Source organism: Carcharodon carcharias, chromosome 9 (assembly GCF_017639515.1).
Source record: "Carcharodon carcharias isolate sCarCar2 chromosome 9, sCarCar2.pri, whole genome shotgun sequence".
Lineage (NCBI taxonomy): Eukaryota > Metazoa > Chordata > Chondrichthyes > Lamniformes > Lamnidae > Carcharodon > Carcharodon carcharias.
Window position 1 is genome coordinate 148,880,584 of NC_054475.1, and position 26,884 is coordinate 148,907,467.

Below are 26,884 nucleotides of genomic sequence, written 5' to 3' on the forward strand. Positions count from 1 at the left end.
ACATAGGTGTCAGTTGACATGATCTATGGTGATTTTAATTGTGTGGTTATAGTCAGCTAATGTCAGTAGAGGACTTGCGTGCTTGCGTGGAATTTATATTGACAATTCTGGTCACTGCCTCTGGCATTTGAATATCTGCCTCATGTTTCAGTGTAGAAAAGAACAACAAGGAAGATCTGTAGTGCAAAAGTCTGAGTTATGAGAAAATTCTGTATGAGCCTGGGTTTTTCAGCCTTCAAAGTGTATGAAAGGCAGTCCAGTAGGAAGAGGTAGAAATAATGGTAAACAGAATAAAAATTTAAGTTGTTTAAACAGCGAGTGTAGGATTTGGGTGCAAATCCAGGACTAATAACAGGAAATTCTTCATACCAAGAGCGATTGGAACAATTAGCTTACAAACTGGTTGCATTGAATGGCATGTTCACATGTTAATTCAATGTGGTGTTGAATGTGATGATAGACACCTGATAACAGCCAAAGAAGAGCCCGTATCTAGACATGTGTTTGGCCCTTTTACACTGCATGGCTTACCAGGACAGATTGCTCTTGCTGTTCCATAAATCACCTCCAGGTTTGGAGGACATAAAAGCTAGTACAAACTGTCATGTGCTACTTAATTTAATGTTAATCCAATTTCTGTAAGCATTTCTGGAGCCTAAATCAAGGTAGATAAAGGCTGCTTACCTTGGCCTATAATTTGCAAAGTTTTCGCATCCATGAATCCTTAGCTAAGTTGGTGTCAGCAGTCAGCTCCAGCAAGGAGAAGGAACTGACTTAAGCTGGCCCGTCCATATATAAAGTATTTGAAATTTCCCAAGATCCTCAAAGTATAAGAACTGTGGAGTGTGCTATTTTGTTTTTTATTGGAGACAATTATTTCAAGAAACAATAAGAACCTTGGCCTGATTTAACTGAAAACTGTACATTTTCTGCTTCCTGTGTTCCAGAAGATTTAGACCTTGGCAGACCATATAGGTGGTACTAACTGGCATAACAAGACTGAGTAGAGAAGGTTGTAAGTCAGTACATGTAAAGACTCCAGTGTTGTCTCTTTCAATTTGCTGTCTTTAATTTTCAGGGCTGGTGTCAGTGGCTAATGCCTGCAATGGTCTTTTAGGTAGAGCAGTAGAGGCAAAACTCTGGAATTGCCCAAGAGGCTGTTAGATGATGGACCGTGGGCTTCATTACTGAGATGTTCCAGTGGTCAAAGTGTACTGATGGACAGCAAGGCACAGGCATTTTAGCTGTTCTTAATCTGTCTCTAAGAGAAATATGACGTGCTGGAGGTTGGCTCTCCTTTTCCTCTGAAATCAGTGATTGTGCCTCTCCATACGAGTATGAATTTACATTTGTCATTATTTTATTGTTGGTAGTAACACACCAGTGTTAAAGTAATGGCAATTGGGAATCCAAGCTTCAATCTCTGTGAAGTGTTTGGTGCTCAAGGTATTCATTGAAATAGAGTTGAAGTCTGATAGGGCTATCTTGCATGTAAAGCAAAATGATTAGAATTTTTGAGTGCAGCACTCAGGATGTGCATCAGCATTTTAGGGGAAAAAAGTGAGGAAGCCAGGAACAAACACTGTAAGAGCATGAAGTGATTGGGACCAAGACCAAAACTATTGAGCAAGATGAAGCGGGGAAGGAAATTACCCATTTGGAGTGATCTGTTCTTCAAAAAGTACCCAAAGTCCAAATTGATTTATTTGAATACCTGTTGTTCAGTGTTTCATTCACTCTGCTGTTATAAAGTGTAACTGCAGTAGTCTGGACTTGTACTTTGTTCTTTCTGATGGGTGAGATGACCTTAGACAAAAGTTTCTTTCGCTGTTTTAGAGATGTATGTTTGTACATACAAACATAAAGATTCATAATGTGTACTGCAGAGTGGACCTGTTAATTCAGAGCAGTTTTCTGCTTGAAAAGAATTGAATTGAGTAGTTTAAGAAATAATTAAAACAGTGATGATTTCAGTCTGAGTTAAGCAATTTCGGGTTAGAAGATTGTAAGAGTGAAAGATCAAGATGTGATTCTCGGCCTACTGGTTGAATGCCAATCCATTCTTTCTATTAGCTGTAAGGCACTGATTGGAATGCCTCAACCAGATTTCTTTCAGGCATAAGTTCACAAACAAAACTACCTTTTAAATGGGCACTGATTCAAAATTTCCGATTGCTGTATAAATAACTGGAGGGGAGAACGTTTTGCGCTTCATTGGAGCATTCTCTTAGAATGCTGATGGGACTTCTTGTGAGGACAAAACTCTTTCTGAAATTGGAGTACTCAATGCTGGATGCAATAAATATGGAAACATTGTTAATATTGACACAGCAGATGTTTTACCTTAAATTTTTGCACTTATTCACTCCCTAATGCTGTTGGCTTGCAAAGTAGTGTCAATTTCAAACTTTCCAAAACCTTAAAGAAGGAAGAATGAATATGTGGAATATTTTCTTGCTAGCTATGCACTTGGTTTTCTTATCTCTGAAATCTCATGATTTGGCAAACCGATCCAGAAAGGTGTTCAAGCTATGGAATTCACTTAGTTGTTTGTTGGTGTAAACTGAGTCCCTATGGAGAGGATAGGTTTGAAATAGCAGGTCTCCATGGCAAAGGATAAACTAAATTGCAAGTGCCTGCTATGAAAGATCTTTTGGAAAAACGTTTTCCAGATAATATCCTTTACTTTAAAAGGAGATTCCCTCACTTTCGTTGCAACTAACAATCCCACACTTAGAAATAGAGAAAATAGAGCAGGAGTAGGTCATTCGGCCCTTTGAGCCTGCTCCACCATTCAATATGATCTCAACGCCATACTCTTGCTCTCCCCTCCATACCCCTTAACTCCTTTAGAGTCCAGAAATCTCTCCAATTCCTTCTTAAAATATATTCAGTGACTTGGCCCTCTATGATAGAGAATTCCACAGGCTCACCACCTCATGAGTGAAGGAGCTTCTCCTCATCTCAATCCTAAAAGGCTGACCCCTTGTTCTAGACCCTTCAGACAGAGAAAACATCATTCCTGCATCTCGTCTGTCCATCCCTGTCAGAATTTTATATATTCCAATGAAAGCCCCTCTTATTCTTCTAAACTCTAGTAAATGCAGTCCTAGTCGGCCCAATCTCTGCTCATATGACAATCCTGCCGTCCCAGGAATCAGCCTGGTAAACCTTCATTGCACTCCCTCTATGGCAAGTATTTCCTTTCTTAGGTAAGCCCATCTATATTTTGTACAATTGAGTGGCTAACTCGAGTTATGTGAAATCCAGGCCGTGTGTGGATAGCAGTTTCTCAACTCTAAACAACATTGAACTGGTCAGGCCTTTGACAATTTGACAGTGTCTCATGGTCGTTTGTTTTCCCTTGCACTGGGTTATTAGCCAGCCTGTATAAATACTCCAGAATTAATTGAATTCAGTGTCACTGTTCAATGAAATCTTCATGAGCCTTTGAACTTGCCACCCCAGAGGCCTGTGGATGCTCAGTTGTTGAGCATATTCAAGATCAAGATCGATAGATTTTTGGGCACTAAAGGAATTGCATTGGTGATGGGTTGGGAGTGGAATTGATGTAGATGTTCAGCCATGATCTTACCAAATTGTGATGCAGTCTTGAGGGGCTGGATGGCTTACTATTTTGTTCTTATGGTAGGATTTGAGCTCTCAACCTCTGTCTTGCTGTCCCACCACGCCCTAACCCCAATTCTCAAATTATGTTCCTACCCTTCCTTCACCACGCTATGCATTCAGATGCCTAGAGCTCACTGCTTAAAGCTCTTCACCTCCCTATCATCCTTTCAAGACCCTCCTTAACAGAGTTCTTCTCTGCCCCCTCCTAATAGCTCATCCTTTGGCTTAGTGCCCAATTCTTTTCTTTACGTCTTTAAAGTAACTTGGGATATTTTCTATGTTGAAGGTGTTACATGAAGCCAGATAGTAGTTGCAGTATAGGATGCCCTCAATACAGGAGATTGAATTGATCAGATGGTTACCCTAGGATGCTTTCGCACAGCAGCTGTAATGTTATGTGAAGTGATTTTTACATTATCACTGTTGTAATGTAAATGCACCCTGAATCCACGGGGTTCATTGTTGACACCAAAATTAAATGGAAGGGGGCTTCTTGCTGTAGGGAGTCAGTTCAGGTACTGTCCATTCCAGCATGCATTAATTACATGCCAAAGTTGTATAATAGAACAAGATTTTGGACTCTGCTTAGCAAGCAGGTTATTGGGGATAAAGTGGCAGTGAAGATCTTAATGTTAGAAGTTCAATTTTGGAAATAGATCTTAGTGCTTATGCATAAAATCAAATAACCTGATCATACGAACAACACTCTTATAATCAAATTTCAGAAAATAATTTATATCTAATACCACTTTTTGCGACCTCCGAGTTCCTAAGTGCTTCAGTGCCAACTAAGTAATTTTGAAGTGAACTCACTGTTGTAGAGAAATGTAGCAACCAGTTTGGGCAGGAAGATCCTGCAAACAGCAATGAGGTATGTGATCAGATCAGTTAATTGAGGTTTAAATGTTGGCTAGGCCACAGGGAGAGCTGCTCTTTATTTGAATATGTGGTGAAATATTTGTTCATCTACTTGAGGTGAGCAAGGGATGCTTAGTTTAATGTCTCATCCAAAAAACAGTACCTCCAGTGGAGTATTGCACTGAATTGCCACCCCAGAATACATATTCAAGCCTCTAAAGTAAGACTTTGACTTGAGTTGAGAGCTCTAGCACTAAACAAAGGCTGGAGTAATAACTGTATTGTCAGTCTCTACAGAGATTAGCATTTTTATATCTTGGAAAGTTAGTAGGGAAATAGAGTATTGAAAGGAAAATGTGAAATTGGTAGCGCTAGCTTCACATTGTATAAAGTTAAAATATATACATTACAACCCTGTTTTCACACCGTTTTCTCTAGGTAAAATCTATTTTATCTCATTATGGAAAATGCTGCTAATGAAGATGGAGGAAATGAGCAGGCTGACACTCAGTCTTCTAATGAAGATCAGCGCAGGCGCCAGTCAGACCGCCTGGATCGAGAGGAAGCCTTCTATCATTTTGTCAATAACCTGAGTGAAGAGGAATACAGGCTGATGAGGGATAATAACCTGTTTGGTACACCAGGTGGGCAACCTTAAAAAAAAAATGAATATCCTTATTTTCTGAGAGACCGTATGATGAAGGTATGAAAATATGCCACTATCCCTGTAGATTTTGAGCTGCACAGTGGTGCCCAGATAGGAAAAGACTTTTTCTTGGAATACAAAATGGAGGTTGATTCTCCCCAACTAATGGATATTGTCTTAAATTAAGGAGTGACCATACGGAGGCAGATGTTCCTTTTACTGTAGGTAAAATCACTCACCTTTGTCCAGTGTTTTTGCTTATGGTTGATAGGTATTGAGAATAGCAAGCTTTGTATATCTGTGTTTGTTCCTTAGCTCAATTGTAGGTGTTTCTCTGAAACAGATTCCGACCCTGAGTACTGCATGAGTAGTCATAGTAGTCATTCTGAACCAGTAATTATGACTATTTAATTGAAAGTAGAAATGTAAAGTGCTTAACTTTTCATGATTTTGAAGGGGAGCTGGTGCATATTTTGCCCCCCTACCACGCTAAGTATGGTTTGTGAAAGCACAGTACTGCCATTTTTAAGTAGACCTCCTAAAAAATTGCTCACATCGAATTAGAGATTGCAAAGAATGTAGTTCTGGGTGGGCAAAGGGTGTAAATGACTACTAGAGAGCTTTTTGTTCTAGAAAGTAGTGTTTTTCTTGTATGCTGCAGGTAGGTAGATGTATAATCATTTTATTTGCTTCCCTCACACAGTAATGGGAATAGATTTGCAGGTGTCAGGGCAGATGGACAGGGAGAGGGTATTTTCACTAAAAACTGGTCACTTGCTCCTCTGCCACTGCTGATTTGTTTCAGTGAATTTTTATTTTGTTTAGTACGTAGGCTGTTCACTCTCAGAATTGGGCTTTGCAAGTTTAGCTAGTTGTGGTTAAACAACTATTTTAGTTCTGTCACAAATGTGGCTTGGTTAAGGGCACATCATCATTACCAGCTAAAATATCAAATAGTCAAAAGTTGTATAACTCCATACCTACTCTGCGCAGCTTTGCTATCTGTTAAAGGTATGAGGTTTAAGTGTGGAATAATAAATATGGAACTAATGCAATTAGGGTAACATATATAAAGTTTCTTCTGTACAAAATATAGATCATCTCACCACGTCAAGTGCATTAGAAACACTAAAATTAGATGGTCATTGTTAAGTGGATAGCTTTGCTGGGCACACAGCAATGTTTTTCATTTGCCCAATTAATAATTCCTTTGTTATAACATATACAGCTTTCTAGTAATGTTACCTTCATCTTGTTTTCATGTAAAACAAATTCCAGTTATTTGGTTGGCTTGGGGATTTCTTGGCTTTGTTCAGTAGCTTCCCATTGTTTGTTGGGTGATGCTGATAGCAAGTCTTGACGAGTTTTATGAATGACCAATTTTGCTGTCAATAATTAAACATAAATCCTGGGAGTTGTAGGTACATTGCACAAAATGACATACACGAATTCTTCTTTTAATCTGTCATTGTAATTAAGTGCCTTTATTCAGCTGATGAAAGCTATGGAAAATCCCATGAACTGGAGTCTTAGAGTTTCTGGGGGGCCGCTGGACTCCAACAAACACTGACAGTTCCAGCAGAGAATCATGGTTAGCCTTGTGCACTTTGCCGTTTTTATGTGTCTTTGTGTTGCAAGCAATAATCCTAGACCAAAATTTTTCTACTTTTCCAGAAAGTGAAATGCTGGTCAAAATCATCTGCAAAAATGCATTTGGATTGATTTTGTTTGCTTGCTTGTTTCTTTAACTGGTTGCTAGCTGCTTACTTCTAGTTTTTCATCCATCCTTAGTTTTTCATTGGAAGCTTTGGTTCTCATTTTTGATTGGTATGTTCCCCATCCTGTTGTGATTTTTGGTTTTTGAGCCAATCATGTGTGTGTGTAGATTTGTGTATAGAAGTCTGCTGTGCAATGTGTGTGTATGGATATATGTTTAAACTCTAGTTTCATTTTCAGTACATAGAACGCAGCATATTTACATAAAAATTTTCATGTATTCAGATGGAAAATGGCAAGTTAAAAACTGAGGATACCCAGCAAGGTCTACTAGCTGGATGTAGTTGTCTTGAATTCAATGGTACTGGGGTGTGCGTGGGCCTTATCTGTACTGGAGACTAGTCTTGCATTTTGATAACACTGGGAAATAGTTCTGGAATCAAGCAGAATTAGAATATCAGTACTGGAATTTGGTAGCACTACAGTGGAGATAGTGGGACTTGTTAGGGTAGGAGAGAGGTTTTGATCTGCTTGAATGTTGAAAGAAAGACTTGCATTTATATATCGCTTTTCATGCCCAACAGACGTCTCCAAGTGCTTTACATCCAATTAATTACTTTGACTACATTAGTGAATGGAATTGGGGTTTGGTACATAATTAGATTCTTGGTACCTGTATGATGATGACCAAGTCTAACAACACTAGTTTGTATGTCTCCAAATGAGTCTTGCAACTAACTGAAATCACTGGTTCCTGGGTATGTCTTTCATGTCTTGGAGCTGTCGTATATTGGAATGTTTTCAGCTATCAACAAAATAGTTAAGTACAGTTAGTCTTTCTATTGCCTGAAAAGCTTTCGTAAATCAACTTCTATTCTGAAATGATTTGCTGCAGAAGGATTAAGAAAGGCTGGCTGGTGTGTGTGTGTTCGCTTACTCTTGCTTTCTGTATAATTGGTGCACTTTCTGAAATTAATAGACTTCTAACACACAGCTATGACAGCTGTGTAATCCATACAAAAAAATGTCTGCCTGAATGAAACTTGAAATTTGACCTCTAGCTTTTCGTCAAATGATTTTGTAAAAAAACCAGCTACTACAATGGGATATTAAGATACCTACTGTGATGTGAAGCAAGTGTGACAAAAGTAAGCTAGGTCTTTTTTAATATTAGTTATTTTCTTCCTCTCATTTCCAGTGTTGCTCATGAATTTGAGGAAACACTTATCCTATTTTGCTTCCTTACGTTGCCAACCTTCTGCTTTACATGTGCCAATTTGCTTCTCTCTTTACTTTAGCTCATTTTATTGTCTCTTTTGTTTCCCGCTGTCCCTGTTCTCTTCTGCTTTGCTCTACAGGGTAGCTTTTGGCTCACAGGTCAAGAGAGTGAGCTGACCAGGGCACAGTTCAACTTTCAGGTCACATGAGGAATCTGGCCAGGGCAATGGGCCAGCACTGGATAGTGGGAGGTGATCAGGATAAGACCACAAAATCTAAGGTCAGGTGGGTAGTATGTGCCAAACAGTATGATTACCTTGGAGATGCAAATCATGAGTAAGAGTATTGAAAGGTAAATATATATGGTAAGTATGCATGCAAACTATCGTTTCAATATGACATTCAGGTGTGAAAGGTTGATGTGGCATTTGCTGGAAGTACAGGAAGTGCCATGTCATACAAAACTTTCTATACTGAGTGTGCTCATTCTTTTCTGTGAGAGCTGTCATATGCCAGGTGCTGTCAGTGGATGGAAATATAATTTTTGCACCTACATTTTTAAAGAGAGCAAGATTCACTCAGCTCTTTGGAAGGCAGAAATCCTTATCAAAGTTTCTACTGTCATTTGAAATATTCTTGTGTTTTCCTCATTTCTGGTTTGTTGCAAAGTGAAATTTACCCCCCCCCCCCCCCGCGTGTCAAGGGAAATCACAATTTAAAAATCCATAGTTACAGCATCAAGTTCACTTCTTTCTTAAATTTGAAGAGGCGGTGTCCTGATTATCTGAAGTATTGTTTAGATTCCTGGCTAGATATAATTTCAAAGCTTTATTCCAAACTTTCTGATGTAAAGCTTTTTATATCACCTTATTTTTGAGATAACTTCATTATCCATGTTTTTTTTTTGTCATGTCTGTACACCAGTGTTTTCCCACAGACACTGAAGTGTGTGGGAGGTTGAATGTAACAACTGCTGTTTCTAGCCCTATGTTTGTATCACTCAAACCAGACTGGTTTGGAAATCCTGAAATGAATACCTCCATTCTGTGTCGTCTTCTGATAGAGTAACTAGAGCTAGTTACTTGCAATGTAGAGAATGTGAACCAATATCCTATAACTCTATGAAGAACATAATGTTATTATAACACTTAAGGTAATCCTTTTGCAGTTTCTCTAGTTTTTAATTTTAGCTAAAGATGGCATTCATTTTGAAAAATGTAGAGTAGCTTTATTGGTTCTATCTGCATGGAGAGATGGTGGCATAATAGTAATATCAATGAACTAGTAATCCAGAGGCCGGCTAATGCTCTGGGACATGGGTTCAAATCCCACTACGGCAGAATTTAAATTCAATGAATAAATCTGGAATATAAAGTTAGTCTCAGGAATGGCGACCATGAAACTATCATTAATTGTTGTAAAAACCCACCTGGTTCACTAATGTCCTTTAAAGAAGGAAAGCTGCCATCCTTACTGGCCTGGCCTACATATGACTGCAGAATCACAGCAATGTGGTTGACTCTTAACTCCCCTCTGAAATGCCCTAGCAAACCACTCAGCTCAAGGGCAATTAGGGATGGGCAACAAATGTTGACTTTGCCAGCGATGGCAATATCCCATGAAAGAATTACTTTTTAAAAATGTTAGCTATCTAAGATTTTCTGTAGATTTAATCCTTGTATTCATAGTGGAAGTCCATTTTCTAGAGCCTGCAGTTTACGTACTTATGGTGAGACTTGGAAATACCAAGATTGTATTAATTGGAGCAGGAAGGTTTTAAGTACATCTAAAAGAATTATTTAAATTTTAAAAGATTTTAAGAGGGTAAGTAGTAAGAATTCTATTTGTTGGTCAGTGATTCTATAACAGTGATTCTGTTTAAAGTTAAGAATCAATATGAGAACCAATAGTTAGAAGTGTATTCCCACAAAGGTTATTGCAGCGTGGCTACTAAATGTAGTCAATCATCCATCCTCTCTGCAGCGATGACCCTTAATCAGCAAGCAAAAAGCCTTGGAGGGACTTGAATGATGGAAAATGTTATTCAGGAGTCCATGTGCTTAATTTACTTTATTTGGAATACATTGTCTGTGTCTTGATTAGGAAGAAAGATTGTAGTCCCGTTATTTGGTTTCAAAGCTGATGATTGTGTTTGGAGAACATCGTTGCAGGTAGCATACACACTATAAACTTAGATTAGAAAATAAGCAAAGCAAGCTAATTTAACTAGCTATAAGCCATGAATAATATCAGTCTACTCATGAAAAACCTTGCTTCTCATCAGATCTCACTAAGTAGTTGCCCTATTAAAGTCAATTGAGAAATAGTTCTACTGCTACCTTTGCTGAATTTAAGGAACAGACATAGGATCTTGCTGACCTCTATGACAGCCTTGGATCTTTATTATGTGTTCTCAACTCAGTCAGAATCGTTCAAAGATGTATAGTGATGCATGTTTTCCAGTAGGTTTCTACAATTTTTACATTATTGTAATAACTTCTCTCTCCCCTAAAATTTTTACCATTGTTTGTTCTTTAATTGTGTACATCTGTCACAAAGGCTCAGTGATTAAAATCAGTGCCTAACTCAATGCAAAACCTTGGAGGCCTGATGGTGCCAGTTTAATTCCCAGTCTGCACCAAATTAGCTGATCTCAGTTGGGGAAGTAATTGAATAGCTGTAGTGGCCCTCAGTGCTCCTGGCTGGAGAGAGGAAATTGGTGGGAACTGCCCTTCCTGCTTGCTGTCCAGGTCAGCTTGCTGGTAAAAGTGCGTGTGTATGTGCACATGCATGGATGTCAGGCTTGTCCATGGTACTTTCCGTAGTTGAATAAGTAACCCTGTTGATGCTGTCAGGATTAGTTGGCAGAAGTACCGGTAGGTTGGGTTGTTGGTGAGGTTTTGGATGTTGGTTCCTGTAGCATTGTACCCCAGTAAGTCAGTACCTTCAGGGAGACAAAATTGACATTCAAAACTTCACAAATTAACATATAAAAAGACACTCACTTCTCAGTTACTGTGACTGCTGTGTCATAAGCTGGACACCAGAATGTTTGTTATAATTAATGGCAGTGTTCACCTGTCCTCATTGTATTTTGAAGGGGAAATTACAGAAGAGGAACTTATCAGGCGTCTACAGCAGGTGAAGGACGGTGTCATTCAGAACAACCCTGATGCTCGGAGAAGTGAGGGTTCAGGTGATAACAGAGGTGAGCAATTAAGTGATAAGGGCCCCACTTGTAACAGTGAGATACAAAAATATGGTCATTAGCATTTACGTTTAATTATTTCTAAACTAGAAGTTTTGGCAATTTTCCATTTTTCTCTGCCTTTGAGGTCAAAAAATGTACATTAGGGTACATTAATAAAAATACATTAGCAACATTGTTTAAGCTTCCTGATTAATAAAATGTTGTATCCTATGGCTCTCTTTCCCAGGATGGGCCCAACCAAAATGTTTTTTCTTAGAACCCTCACCCCCTTGTTTCAAAGCAGAATTTGGACAAATAACGATTTTGGTAGTTTCTTTCTTCTGAAATCGTTAATTCATTTTGTGGTCAGGATAAGCTTCACACCAGCATCCATTTTTCCTGTGAGTAGACTTTTGTCCTTTGACAGCATAAAAACTGAGGCTAATCCTATCTCTTGCTCACTGTCCAAATTCATGTAGTATCAGCAGGGATAGTGAAACTTCACCATATCTATGACTTTTGAAATGGCCATCACATTTTTACTGGTGTTCACCGGTGCTTCATTTAAACATCATCCACATTCCATAGGACTAACGCTTGGCTGGACTGGATATGGGGAAATTTTGTTTCATCAGCGCATGAAAATCATGACACTGCAAGTAGATACTGCTGCATCCTTTAAAGTCCCTCTATAAGCCACTGAGCCTGTTTGTTTCCCCACAGTTAGCAAGACTGTGATGACTGTCTCTTGTGTGGCGTTCCTTGCAAGTGGGACTAAACTCTGTCTCTCCATAAATGATCCTTGTCAGGTTTTAGCTTGCAATTGTTTTTGGGTTTCCAAAACCAGCCAGCCCATGATTTCTTTTACAGGATTTCTCCCAGGAATTTGGCTCTGTGGACCAGTTGGAAAATCTAAGAACAAATGTTAACCAAAATATCCTCCTTGGTTGATGTGTGACTAAAACAAAGATGAGTTAATTGAAGATGGTGGCCTGTTTACAAATCCAGTTAACAAGCAGTGTTTTATCATGTCATAAAGCAACAGTCATCAGTCTCCAGATGGCCAAATAGTTTGTTTTAAAAACACAGGAACAGAGGCAAAAAATTGGCATTTTAGCACAGATAATGTTGAACTAGGTTGTTGTCATTTGTACGTATGCTGCCATTAACTGACACTATCAAAGCACTGCTGAAAAAGTGCTGAACAATCTTTTGACATTAATGTTCGCCAGAGGCTGGAACACTGTGTAGAATGCCTTTGCTCACTCAAATCAGTGATCTGTATGATTGATATATAAAAGGCTTGTCACTAAAAGTTAAAATTTCTGTTTGCCTCATGTTCTCATTCTACCCACAATGAACAACTGCTTCATTTGTCACATGCTATTGAGCACAAAATTGACAGGAAGTACTCAAGAAAAGATGGCAACATCTAGTTGAGAGTCACCAGTCTTACAGTATCTTGTCAGTCCAGTCAAGCTACAATGAAGATTCGCTGGCTTTTACTGTGGCACTAAGGACTCTTTGACACCTATCATTACTGATGACACATCAGAAGCAATTGATGCCAGGTATCAAAGCTATATTTAACAATGCAGTTTCCCCCTGATTATTGTCATACCCAGAAACATATCACCGGACAATGTCAATGATACTGAAAACCTTTCATGCTATGCACCCACCTGGATATCATGTAAAGCAAAATATATCCTGCTCAGGTTTGAGTGGGGTGCCCCAACTAACACTAATTCCTCTGGTACTGCCCCCTTTTTGTGTCTTCACCCCTCTCCTCAACCAACTTTTGACTTCTCAGTCCTTGCTAGCTATAACCGCCATCTCCCCTAAAATCCTTGAATGTGTTGTTGCCTCCCAAATCCACACCCATCTTTCCCAGAACACCACGTTTGAGTCCCTGCAATCAGATTTCCATCCCTGCCACAGTACTAAAATTACTTTTATCAAAATAGCAAAAGGCACCCTGTGTGCCTAACAAAAATAAACTATCCTTCCTTGACATTCTTGACCTGCCTGTAGCCTTTGACATGGTTGACCACACCATCTACCTCCACACCTCCCTACTGGCGTTCAGCTGGGTGGAACTGCACTTTCCTGTTTTCATTCTTATCTAGTTAATCATGGTGAGAGAATCACCTACAGTATCTTCTCTTCCTGATCATAATTACTTTTAGTTCTCCCCAAGGATCCAATCTTGGTTCCTCCTATTGCTCATCAATATGCTGCTCCTTTACATCAACAGAAAGCAGAGTGTCAGTTTCCACATTACACTGATGACGCACAGCCCTCACTCTACCACACTGTGAGCTCCCTTAACTCCTCCATTGTCCCTAAGTTGTTAGACTTTTTGTCTGATGTCTAATACTGGATGAACAGAAATTTCCTCCAGCTAAATATTGAAAAGACTGAAACTATTGTTTTCGGTCCCTGGCAACCGTCTGAGTTTAAACCAAACGGGTCGTAAACTTGGTGTTATATTTGACCCCGAGCTGCACTCTTAAGTATATCCATGCCACATAATGGTAGTCTATTTCCACTTCCGTAACATTGCCTGAATCTGCCCCTGCCTCAGCTCATCTGCTGCTGAAGCCCTCATCAATGTCATTGTTAGCTCTAGATTTGACTATTACAGCACACTCATGGCAGGTCTCCCAGTTTCTGTCCTATGTAATTTTGAGGTCATCCAAAATTCTGCCCGTGTCTTAACTTGCTCCATCCCATTCACCCATTTGTGTTCACTCACCTACATTGGCTCCTGGTTAAGAAATACCTCCATTTCAGAATACTCATTTTGTATTCAAACACCTCCCCTGCTCTCTCTATCTAATATCTTCCAGTCCTATGTTCCACTTGAGGATCTGCATTCTTGTAATTCTGCCTCTTGAGCATCCCTGATTGTAATAGCTCCATCATTGGTGGCTGTGCCGTCAGCTGCCAATGCCTGAAGTTCTGGAATTCCCTCCCTAAACTTCTTTGCCTTTCAACCTCTCTTTTCTACTTTGCATTGGTCCTTAAAACTACCTCTTTGACCCAGCTTTTTGGTCATGTGGCTCAATGTCAAATTTTTTTTGTGGTGCTCCATGAAGAGCCTTGGGATGTTTTGTTACATTAAAGGTGCTATATAAGCAAAAGTTGTTGTTAATAAAGGAAGTATCTCTAAATCTAGAATCTTAAGCAATAAATTATATACGGCTGGCATGGCCTGATAATTTGGCCCTCAAAGTCCAGGCTATTCTATTCTAATTGCGTTTGTATTCTTTGAATTTTGTCAGTCAAGAGACTGGGAAGGGACTGTCCTTAATAATCTTGCATCATTTGTGGATCAGTTCTTTGCCTGAATGCCAAAGACTGTTAGTGTCCGTAGCTTGAGATATATTCTTAATATTCTGCACTTAAACAGCTCACAAAGATACAAAAACTTGAGCATGCCTGTTGTAAATAAATGACTGTATTCTGTTTTGCTACCATAATTTACTTCCCATAAAACATACCTTTATGCTTCCTTCGGAGCTTCTCTGTCACCCTTTGCTGAACTAACTTCTCAAGCTCTTGCTGTTGCACCAAAGTGTTCCTCACTTCTTTACAGCTGTTTCTTGGATTACCTTCCATCTTCACTAATTGTGTAGATTTATCTTTCTCCTCTTTTGGCTCCCCTAATTTCACTGCTCTTGGCCTTTGGGTTTCACTCCCACTGCTAATCTGTTATCTGTTATATTGGATCTTCTGCCCTCTAACATCCAGACCCACTGTGCACCTTCACTGTACTCTTTGATCGTCATGATTTGGTTTTTTATTGACTCTGCTCCTTATCCTTTTGATTCTACTGAACAATCTCTAGCAGCACAACTGTTGATATTCTGCTCCTCAAATGCCTCCTGGGTCCACTTAAACTATGCAACTATGTCTGAATATGTACACTGGTTTGTGAATGCTCCATCCTGACTGCATCAACTTTATCCAGTCACAGAGCCTCAATTTAATTTTGGGCTCCCTTCCTATTCTCTGCTTATGACAGTATGTGTCACAAAGTGCCACCCACGTTATGTAAACTGAAGCTCCTTTATGCCCACTCAAGGGCATATTTTTGAATTAAATAGGCAGTCACACTCAAGGCATCCCTGACCGCTTCGTTGTAATCCTTGCTGCTCATTTGCATTTTAAAAGGAGCAGAGAGACCTGGGGGTATACGTACATAAATATTTGTAGGTGGGAGGACAAGTTAGGAAGACTTCTTTGAGCATTTAAGCTCATTTTCTTATTGTGACCCATATCCTGCTCCCTTAACCTTATCCCTAGTAAACTGCTGATGAGCCAACTTTCCTTTCTGGCCTCCATGCTAGTTGACATTGTAATTGGGTTCCTTGCCTCAGCTACTATCCACTTCGTTTCAAACATTGTATCGATTCCCCATTCCTCAGAAAAAACTTTTTATGCTCTGTCCTTGCAAACTATTGCCTGATTCCCAACCTCTCTTTCAATTCTGAAGTTCGAGTGTTCTTTCAGTCCCCAAATTAATTTATGGCATTGTGATTATTGTGATAAAGGCTGCAAAGAGGATGCAAGAAAAATGTCCCAAAGTCAGAGGATTCTGTTTGTGGCTTTGATTTGGACACTCAGATGCTTTAACCGGGACAGAAACTTGACTGGGTTCAGCAAACATGGAATTGCAGGAAGGAGACAAATTTAGGAGGCAACAACATGTTCAAGGACTCTGGGAGGAAAACATGGAAAGAAAACTGGCTTCTACATCAGATATTTTGTACTTACCTGGAAATGTGGGAGGATGGTTAACTGCACCCAGTATTTCACTTCAGAGTTCCAAAGCTAATTCCTCAAAAATTCAAGGAGATTTTAGTTCATGAGATTATTCAGGCAATAGCAGACAGGCTAGCAGCTGTGGATGTGAAAGATGACTAATTTTATATCGCTATTTAGGAATGTCATTGGAGATTCTGGTTCAGTTTCAAAAGACAAAGCTGTCGGTATAAGGACATGCCATTTGGCGCCACACTGGCACCCAAGGTTTTACAAAGTGCCTGTATGTACTCACAACACATCAAGGATGCCCACGTTTATCTGCATTGGATGACAGATTCATCAGAGCACCTTGGAGTCCGGCTGGCATGGCCATGCAGCAGGTAATCAATACAGTCCAGGAGTTGGGTTCATAATCAATTAATGTTCTTAAGAGCATTATTTTGAACTGGCTGGCTGGTTTGTGCTACTCAGAATTGCTTTTCTTTTTATTGAGATAACGGGTTTCAATGAAAACCAACCACAAATATTTGGCCACCATCTTTGTGGTTCTCAAACCTTGTTTGTGAGTTTCCATCAGCTCAAACTGTTCAACCAGTGAATGTCCATTTCTCAACAGGTAGGGATTGACCAAGCCTTTGCTCTTGACCTCACTTGGTGGCCATAATGACAATGGGCATGTCCCTATCTGGATGGACTGTCCAATTATAAGATGGACAACAGAAAAGTTCACTGAGCACATCAAAACTTGGGATTTAGGATGTCCTAGACAGCACTTTCCAAACACATGACCACTTCCACCTAGAGGGTCATGGGCAGCAGATAGATGGGATCATTACCACCTGGCGGCTCCCCTCCAAGTAACTCACCATCCTGTCTTAGAAATTTATCACCGTTCCTTCACTGTCGCTGGGTCAAAATCCTGGAACACCCTCTCTAACAGCACTGTGGGTATACCTACACCATATGGACTACAGCAGTTCAAGAAGGCAGCCCTCCACCACCTTCTAAATGCAACTAGGGATGGGCAATAAATGCCCAGCCAGCGAAGCCCACGTCCCATGTTTGAATTTTTAAAAAATTACTGTCAGTGGTAATGTCGCTGGACTAGTAATCCAGAGACCCATGCTAATGCTCTGGGGACATGGGTTCAAACCCCACCATGGCAGCAGGTGGAATTTGAATTCAGTTAATAAATCTGGAATATAAAGCTAGTCTCAGTAATGGTGACCACAAAACTATCATCAATTGTCATAAAAACCCATCTGATTCACTAATGTCCTTTAGGGAAGGAAATCTGTCATCCTTACCTGGTCTGGCCTACATGTGACTCCAGACCCATAGCAATTTGGTTGACTCTTAACTGTCCTTTGAAATGACCTAGCAAGATCAGTTCAAGGGCAGTTGGAGATGGGCAACAAATGCCTGTCTTGCCAGCGACACACACAACCCATGAAAGAATAAAAAAGAAAAAATAAAGCTGCCTGCTTGATTGGCACCCCAATCACCACCTTAAGCATTCACTAAGCACTGACGCAGCAGCAGTGTGTACCGTATGCAAAGTACCATGCAGCAACTGACTAAGGCTCCTTCGGCAGCATCTTCCAAACCCATGACCACCACCACCTAGAAGGACAGGGGCAGCAGATGCAAGGGAACACCACCACCGGCAAGTTCCTTTCCAAGCCACACACCATGCTTTCTTGGAAGTATATTGTGATTCCTTCATTGTCACCATGTCAAAATCCTGGATCTCCCTCCAGCGCTGTGGGTGCACCTACACCAGATGGACTGCAGCAATTCAAGGAGATGCCTCGCCACAATCTTCTCAGGGGCCATGAGGGATGAGCAACGAATGTTTGCCTTGCCAGCAGCATTCATGTCCCATGAAAAAATAGAAAGTTTACCTTTTGGGTCTGTGACCTTTTGTCAGAACTGGAAAAAGTTAGTGATGAAAGCAGGTTTTAAGCAAATATAGAGCCAGGGAAAAAGTGTAGGGAAGAATGGAAGGGTAGGTCTGATAGGTTGAAGGCAGGAGTGATTTATATGACACAAGGGTTAATTGTGCAAGCCAGAAAAGTGCTATTGGGACAAATGAAGAAACAAAAGATGGGTCTTGAGATAGAAATGGCAACAGCAGAATTATTACCAGCACCTGCTGACTGAAATCCTGGGAGGGGCAGGTGGTGGCATCACATTGGAGACGAGGAGGAGGATCTGTCGAATGTGATGAGTGATGGGGTAGGACAAAGGGAACCCTTGCCTCTCCTTTCAGCATCGCTAAAGATCCCTATCCCTCTCCAGCATCCTGATCTATTCTTCTATTACCCCTAACACTTGCTCACTTCCCGCACCACCCTCCTATGCAAGCACAGGAGATGCCACAACTGTCCTTTCATCTTCTCCCTTCACACTGTCCAGAGCTGCAAATATTCTTGCTAGATGAAACAGCAATTTACTTGTACTACTTTCTATGTAATATTCTGTATTTGCTGCTCACTATGTGGCCTCCTACATTGGCTGATTATTTTGCTATATACCTGCATTCAGTTTGCAAGCGTGACCCTGAGCATCCAGTCATTTGTCATTTTATTTCTCCACCCCACTCCCACTTTGACCTCTGTCCTTGGCTTCTGCACTGAAACTCAATGGGAGCTTGAACAGCACCTCGTATTTGGCTTGGGTACACCGTAGTCTTCTGAACTTTGCTTTGAGTTCACCAATTTCAGACTTTAAATCACTGCCACTTTTTTACAGAGCTGTTGCCATTTACAACCCCTCTGTTTGCTCTACTTGTCCCATTACTACCATTTTTGTCTTGTATTGCCATCCCTTTTACTATTTAATCTCTCCTGCCTTCCACACCTTCCCATGTGTTCTTTCCTCATTTCTTCCCCCTCCCCTGTTTCTGTAAAACTTACTACATATCTCAACTTTGCCAACTCTGAAGGGTCACTGATCTGAAATGGTAACTGTTTCTCTTCCAATGGATGCTGCCTGACCTGAGCATTTCCAGCATTTTCTGTTTTTATGTCAGATTTCCAGCATCCACAGTATTTTGTCTTTTGTACTAGTAGACATCGTGAAGTGCAAAAGGTAGATTAGAAGTAGTCTGCTTTATATCCTAACTAAGAAAACATTTGCACTAGTTTGGAGTTTCTACCAACATTTGCTTCTGAGGTTTCTTTTAGACCAAGAAATTGCCCCACTATTTATTGTTGGCATGCCAATCTGAAGGGAGGATTATTACTTGTTACCTGTTCAGCAAGTCCCAAGTTACTATGCCTCAAAGCATTTTCTAAAGTATCCTGTGGTGTGAAGACCCAAGGCAAATAGCTAACAAATAGCAGATGGCTAAGTAGATGGTCGAATGCAGTCTGCCAACTGATAATCCTGTAGTGAAGAACCCAGTGGCCAAGTGCAAAGGCCCCAGTTCATGGCAGCTTTCAGGGCATTTCTCAATCAGATTCAAATTGGTACTCATAAGGCAGATTTGATCACCATGAATGTCTTGATTTGATATCGTTGACAGCCTGTCTATTTAATTGTCATGTCGTTCTGCAAGGCCCTCGGCATGGTCATTTTTATTTTCTATCCCCAACCATCCCAGGCCCCGCAGGGGGATAGAGTTTTGGAATTGGAAATTTCTTAATCAGTGTGAGGTTAGCTTTAGCCATCTGCAGCATTGTCATTTACATATACTCAGCACAAGATTTCCCCTGAACAGGAATTTAGAATGGGGAGGTTTTGATAAATTAGGAGGAGAAAAAACTTACATTGGGCAGTGACTCTATAACTAGAGGACATTAATGTAAGGTACTTACCAAAAGAATAAAGAGGGAAATTAACTTTTTTTTTAACTTTACACAAGTTTGTTAGTACATGGAATGTCTGAACATTGGTGGCAGAATCCATGGAGAAAGAAGATATTTTGGGGGCTGGGAGGGAGTGGGGCAAAATTGAAGACTTTGGGAAAATGAGTGGAACTGAATGGAGAGCTGTTTCAGTGAGTTTGTACAAATGCAATTTCTACAATTCTAAACAACCAAACTAGATTTTATTCCAACAGTGTGGCGGATTCATGTCATTCAAAGAATCAAAAGGGTCCTACAAGATAGATGTACTATAATCTTTTGGTTGCTGATGGATTGTTTGTTTTATCCAGTAGGTGCTGAAGGTTCAGAAGAAGGATCAAGCGGAGACTCTCTTCTAGAGTGGTTGAATGCTTTTAGACAGACAGGGAACACGACGAGAAGTGGACAGAGTGGGAATCGGTCATGGCGAGCAGTCAGTCGTACAAACCCAACAAGTGGTGATTTTAGATTCAGCTTGGAAATTAACGTCAGTCGGAGTAGAATTGATCAAAGTGCCGAGATGGAAAGTGAGCAACCCATGGACACTTCAAACGTGGCAGTAACAGTGCCAGCAGCAGAGGAAGCAGTGACACCAGTGCCATCAGGAAATATAAATGCACCCCCACCAACAGCAGCACAACCACCACATGCTGTAACAGCTCCACCAATTACTGTAGCAGTAGAAAATATCCAGAGTGAACCTGAGAGGTCTGAATCCACTGTAACAAGGCGAAATAGAGGACCAAGTGGGGAATTATCCTATGAAAACAGATATGAACTTTTGAGACGAGAGCTTGAAACTCAGGCCCATCAAGGTCGTCCAAGAAGTGGTAGAAGTAGAAGCCCAGAACGCCGAAGGACTTCTAGAACAAGAAGCAATCGAAGCCGATCACCCTTGCATCGAGTTGGTGAGGGGACGAGTAGATCACGACGTCAGGGGTCTTCCCAGAGGTCCGATAGATCCATTTCAGAAAGTGGAACAGAAGGAAGTTCCAGAACTAGACAGCATGTGGTGTCTAGGCAGAGTCGGGCTGGAGATGAGGTGCAGGCTGAAGTAACTAATCTTGTTTCTGCATCTGAGCCAAGTGAACCTAGAGAGCCTTCCCAGGAAGCTGCTGAATCTTCAGAAGCTGTCATCAGTGACCCCTCTGTAGCTGGCCGGCGACCGCCTACCATTATGTTAGATCTGCAAGTGAGAAGGGTGAGACCTGGTGAAAATGCAGATAGAGATAGTATAGCAAACAGGACCCGGTCACGATCCCAAACATCTGACAACACGGTTGTTTACGAAAGTGAGCGGGGTGGGCTCAGGCGCACGTTCTCCCGGTCTGAGCGAGCAGGGGTGCGAACTTACGTTAGCACTATTCGTATTCCTTTTCGCAGGATCTCTGATTCGGGTCTTGGAGAGGCCGCCTCAGTTGCCCTCCAAACAATACTACGCCGGATAATGATGGGTGGGGAACTAAGTTCCTTTGTGGACAGTGACAGCGATTCTGAATCTAGCAACAGGGGCCAAAATCAAGTGCAGGAAGTTTCTGAATCGCAGAACAGCACAAGTGAACCCCCAAGCATGGCCGCTGAAGGCAGAATGGGCGAGCAACAGGCAGGGGAACAGCGAAATGGCAGTGAAACAGATAGCATAACTGGTGCTAGGAGAAGAGAAGGTCAGCAAACTCGAGGCTTATTTGGCCTTGAAGAAAGTGGTACGTTGCCCATACTTAGGCTTGCCCATTTCTTCCTGTTAAATGATGAAGACGAGGACGATCAGCCCAGGGGACTGACTAAAGAGCAGATTGACAACTTGTCCACAAGAAATTTTGGGGAAAGTGATGCAATTAAAACCTGCAGTGTCTGCATTAGTGAGTACACTGCAGGAAACAAGCTGCGCAAGCTCCCCTGCTCTCATGAGTATCATGTTCACTGTATCGATCGCTGGCTGTCTGAAAACTCCACATGTCCCATATGCCGTCAGGCTGTTTTAGTTCGCACCACTGAAAGTGTTGGCTAGTGTACAGCCTCCATCAGTTTGTGCTCCAGTATTGGTGTAATGTAGAATTAGCTAGCTGTACCAAACAGTGAACCATATAAAAATGTACTTCAGAATGTAGTGGGGAAATTCAAAATAGCCATACCTAATACTTCTACGTGACCTATCCTTTCTGCAAGGGAAGGCTTTTTTTCTTTTTGCTAAAATAAGGATTTGGACATTTCTTTTAAATTTTTTTTTGCGAGCGTGCACCAATGCACTGTTTTTAAAGTGAGAAGACTTTACCATGCTTAGAAACAAACTAGCGATACTGTATTTGGGGCACGGCTTTTGACGTTTGGTATCTTGTGTTTGTTGGCATAACCTTTTTTAAGGATTTGTTCTTAGCATGGTAAATAAGTAATTTAAACTTTAATGCTTTGCTGCTTCCTTCACTCATTTTGTAAAAGTTCAGTCCTTGCCCTGATTTCTATCACATTGTCTGTGTTTTGTCTTGGTTCGCTGTATTGAATTTAAGGTTTTCATTTTTTGTAATTTTTTTAATCAAAATTATTTCCTTTCTGACGTATGATTTTGATTTTTGTGCACACTTACAGTGATGTATTTTAGTAATTCAGAGTATTTGTTCACAGTTCATTGCAGGGTCTGTGTACTTGGGAAGCGGAAATTGGCCACTTTTTAAAAAAGAATGAAATTTGCAATGCAAATTGTCACTGCTTATTAAAAAATTCTAATTTACTGAACATCTTTAATGGACAGATTGCCTTATACTACAACATATATCAAGTCTATGGGACTAATTGGAGACATGCAGCAGTTAAGTATTCTGTACAGTGGACTTATTTATTATCTCAACCATTTAAAAAAAAACAATTTATTTCCATCTTTTTGTGGAGTTACTCTGGACCTCCCTTTTATCCATTTTTGCCTCTCCACCTTGCACCTCTAGGCTCTTAAGAATATTTTAAAGTGGGGAATGACCCACCAGTCCAATGATACATGCTCTTGAATAAGAAGCATTTTGCCTTTGGGAAACTGGCTGTTTTTGATTTCTCTACAGTCGATTGGAACAGCAGCGGAACTGTGTGGACACGCTAGCTGCTGGCCACATTTCTGCCACTTTCCAATACTGCGCTATATAATCTGTGCCTAATAAAAGACCTGTGATTTCACAGCTTGCCGCTTAATTGACAGTTGGTCTGTTGCAACCTTACAGCAGTATGTCTGTGGGTAGGCTGTGTAGTGGACTACTCTGAAATCCTGATGGAATATTGGTAACTTCTGCGGTAGGTACTTGCAGACCTAGTCTGCATGGAATATAAGCTCTAGTGTTCAGTCAATTGAAAACGTTGCATTTATGGGTTGTGCAGGGTAAGGATGCTGCAGTGTAATAAAACACAACTGGAAATTGCAGTTTTTTTAAACCATGAAATTAAAATGTTACAGTTGTAATATAACTAATGTAACTGAATTGAAGAATCATAGAGCTTTTTTGAGGGAGAATGGCTGTTTCTCGTCTTAAATATATATGCACAGGATAATGGAAAGTAATGTCCTTATTTAGTGTGTTGCCTATCCTGATGTATATGGAAGACCCATTTTTGTACAAAAATGACCAGATATTAATGGCATCTTGTATAAATTTTATGCCAATATTGTAACGTGCACTTGCATTACTGAAATAGTTTAGCTCCACGGAGCAAATATTATTAGAAAAGAATGATGCTATGACACAAAATAGGAATCCCACAGACTGTGATCAATCCTGCATAAGGCGAACTGTATAATAAAGATTCAAAGCAAATTAGGAGATGAGTGCTTTAAGAAGTCCAGGGAGAGTTCTTCCTTCAGCTGCAGGAATCCTACCAAAGTGCATGTACTTTGGTTTACTGTACAGGGCTTGTTTAAAGTGATTTAGTTTATTTATGTAATCTGTTGTACCAATTTTTGTAAATTAGTAACTGAGTTTTCATGCAAAAATACAAGTTCAGTTACCCAGTTGTCATTTAACTTTTCTGGGGGAAGAAACATCAATTACAAATAGACATTATCTTTTGACATTGACCATTTTGAAGAGTTGGGTTATCCATAAATGTTAATAAAATATTGCACGAAAAAAACAACCAGCACCGTTTGTCTGAGGCTTATTCCTTTCCTTTTCTTTCCTGCTTTTGTGGAATCTCATTTTGATGGTGTTTGGATTTATTTTAAATCACCAAATATTCGTGAATTCACTTAAGCACTTTATCTGTTAATGTTTTTTTTTAATGTCTGTTGCTGCCATTCATGTTCCAGAACGTTGAGCATTTATTCTCTACATTTACTTATTGATTAAGGGGCATGAATAGGACATTTCTCAAATCAACTTGAAACATTATTCAGGTCAAAGATCTGTTTATGTGGAAGCTGAAATTGGGAATCGCACGGCTGATTATTGGTTAATTTATAACGATGCATTTCTTTACTTTTTATTTTCAAGTACTTGCGCTAAGCTAACTGCAAGATTAGAGAAATCAAGATGTCTTTGTGATTACTTCAGTCTGAATGTTATCCTGCATCAGTGTACATGGCTGGTTGTTAGGGGACAGCTATTGTCAAAAAAGCCACAATTTAATGAAACAGCTCACATGAAGGCCACATGTATTTTTTATTCATTCATGGGATTTGAGCTGGCAAGGCCAGCACTTAAGGCCCATCCTTACTTGACCATGAGGAGATATGATCTGCCCTCTTGACTTGCTGCATTCCTTCAGGTGGGTACACCCACAGTGCTGTTAGGGAGGGAGTTTCAGGATTTTGACCAAGCAATATAGTTCCAAATCAGGATGGTGTGTAACTTGGAGGGGAACTTCACATGGTGGTGTTTCCATGTGCCTGTTACTCTGTATAAGAATAGATGTTGTGGGAGGGGTGGTAGCTCTCATTTTAAGATATAATTTGATCTATCGAAACAATCCTGCCATCCATTTTTGCCATTTTGTGCTAATCTCTTTGAAGAAGAAATAATTAATTCTAAGCATTTACCACCTGGTATCATTAGGTTTTTTAATTGCTCAATGCAAGAACAATTTATTCAAAAATAAAGATGCTAAAGTCTGGGTGCCGAACACATGATGGAGCATATTTGTGCTAATGGTTGACTTTTAATTTATGCCTACCTCCTTTTACCAGGTTAGTTGACCATGTCTTGCACATGAAGTTGGTAGATTTCATGCAGCTTGCATTAATTTTGGTAAAGTTAGCTTGTCAGGCAACCTTGATATCAAAGGGATAATGTAAAATGCATCCGTGTAGAAATCCACCATGTGGAATTAAGACCCTTTTGGTGGTATTTAACTTTATATTGAGGATCAATCCATAATGCTCCAACATACTGCACTCCTGGCTGCTGGAACTTGTTTTTGTCCCTTTGATTTTAGGTAGGTTAAAACTGAACAATAATGGGGCAGGTTTTCCTTCAATGAAATAACTTATACAGTATATTTCTGCTGACAATGTGCTTGTTCTCTTCTGCAGTCAAATATTACCATTCATTTGATCATGAATTTGAACATTTGACAGTCCCAACTTTCAGATTAAGTGTTCAAAAAAGTTGTGTAATTCTTCACTCTAATGTAGTTAACTGCAGTAGTGTCACTTATGGAAGATGCTACTTAAGCGTCATTTATTGTGATCCACTGTAATGCAGGAAATTTTGTTTCTCCCTGAATTTCTGCGCTTGAATTAAGATTACAGAATGGGAAAAACAAGATGAGAAATTCCATGGTTATGCATCATTGTCCAGCCTCAGCTGTTGACATTGAGAGGGTAACAGGCTGGATCTTGCTGAAGCAGGGTATCTCGCAGCATTACTGTTTCCACTCAAAAATGATTTGTGCTCTAACTTGCTGGAATTGCAAGATGATAATGCCACAGTGAAAGCAACGGCATCTGGGACCGTGATGAACAGCAAAGCCAGCAATCTCTCCTTAAACAATAGAATCTGAAGAAGATTGGGAAACCGGAACCACTGAGAGGGAGAGTGAATTAGATTGGATGAATTGAGACAAATCAGATAGAAAATTTGGATTAAGAAAAAGACAGGAACAGTAAGAATTTTTTTAAATAAAATTACATTTGAAGCTTTTATGATCTCTCAATTGTCTTTATGTTGGAATGAGATTGAATAATTTAAAATGTTCTTAAAGTGGACCAGAGGTTGATTGGCATTTCATTCAGTTATCACAATGTTTAAAATGTTGTCTTGATTATGTCTTTGAAAGTTAGTAAATTTAAATGGGAGGCCAAGGGAAAGATGTCTTTTTTTTTTGCAGAGCAGAGTAAATCGACAACCAAATTCTGGAGATTCACTGTTATTTTTCCAGCAAGATCTGGCACATAATGTATCTTTCGCTTGTTCTGTTGAGACTTGATTTGGAAGTAAGGTATTGAATCTCCACTGTTGACTTTATGTTCTGAACCACAGTGCTTGGGTCAGATTTTCAGTGGGCTAGAAAAGTTTGTCAATTTAACTGCAGCAGTGTTGTCCTTATATAATTATAAGTCTTAAGACAGCTTATGTTACCATTAGCAGCTTTTTACTTTGAGGTAATGGGAAATTTGCCATATAACTTGTTTACCTGGCCCTAATGTTGGATGTAAAAGTTAGCCCAGCCACTCTACTACCTAACCCACTTATGAACACAAGAATTAGGAACAGGAGTAGGCCATTTGGCCCCTAGAGCCTGCTCCACCGTTCAATATGGCTGATCTTACTGTGGCCTCAAGTGCACATTCCCCCTACCCCGATAACCTTTGACTCCCTTGTTAGTCAAGAATCTATGTGCCTGTGCCTTAAAAATATTCACTGACCCTGCCTTCACCATTCTCTGGGGAAGAGAGTTCCAAAGACTCATAAACTTCTGGAAGAAAATATTCTTATCCCTGATTTTTTTTCTCCCAGAGGGTTATAGGAGACCACATTTTTAAACAGTGCCCATTAGTTCTAGTCTCTGCAACAAGGGGAAACATCCTTT

The 26,884-nt window shown here is 40.1% G+C and overlaps 1 protein-coding gene across 2 annotated transcripts in view; it reads left to right on the top strand.

Moving 5' to 3' along the window:
- The window catches only part of rlim (ring finger protein, LIM domain interacting), a 45,692-nt gene extending 21,700 nt beyond the window's left edge, over window positions 1–23,992 (top strand). The window contains exons 2-4 of one of the 2 annotated variants that reach the window (XM_041195457.1): window positions 4,927–5,132; window positions 11,169–11,276; window positions 20,194–23,992. In XM_041195457.1, the coding sequence (XP_041051391.1) occupies window positions 4,949–5,132; window positions 11,169–11,276; window positions 20,194–21,890 (1,989 nt within the window). In that variant the 5' untranslated portion in view covers window positions 4,927–4,948 and the 3' untranslated portion in view covers window positions 21,891–23,992. The remainder of the gene's footprint in view (window positions 1–4,926; window positions 5,133–11,168; window positions 11,277–20,193) is intronic. The other variant, XM_041195458.1, reaches the window with a different exon arrangement.
- The last annotated feature ends 2,892 nt before the right edge of the window (window positions 23,993–26,884 follow it).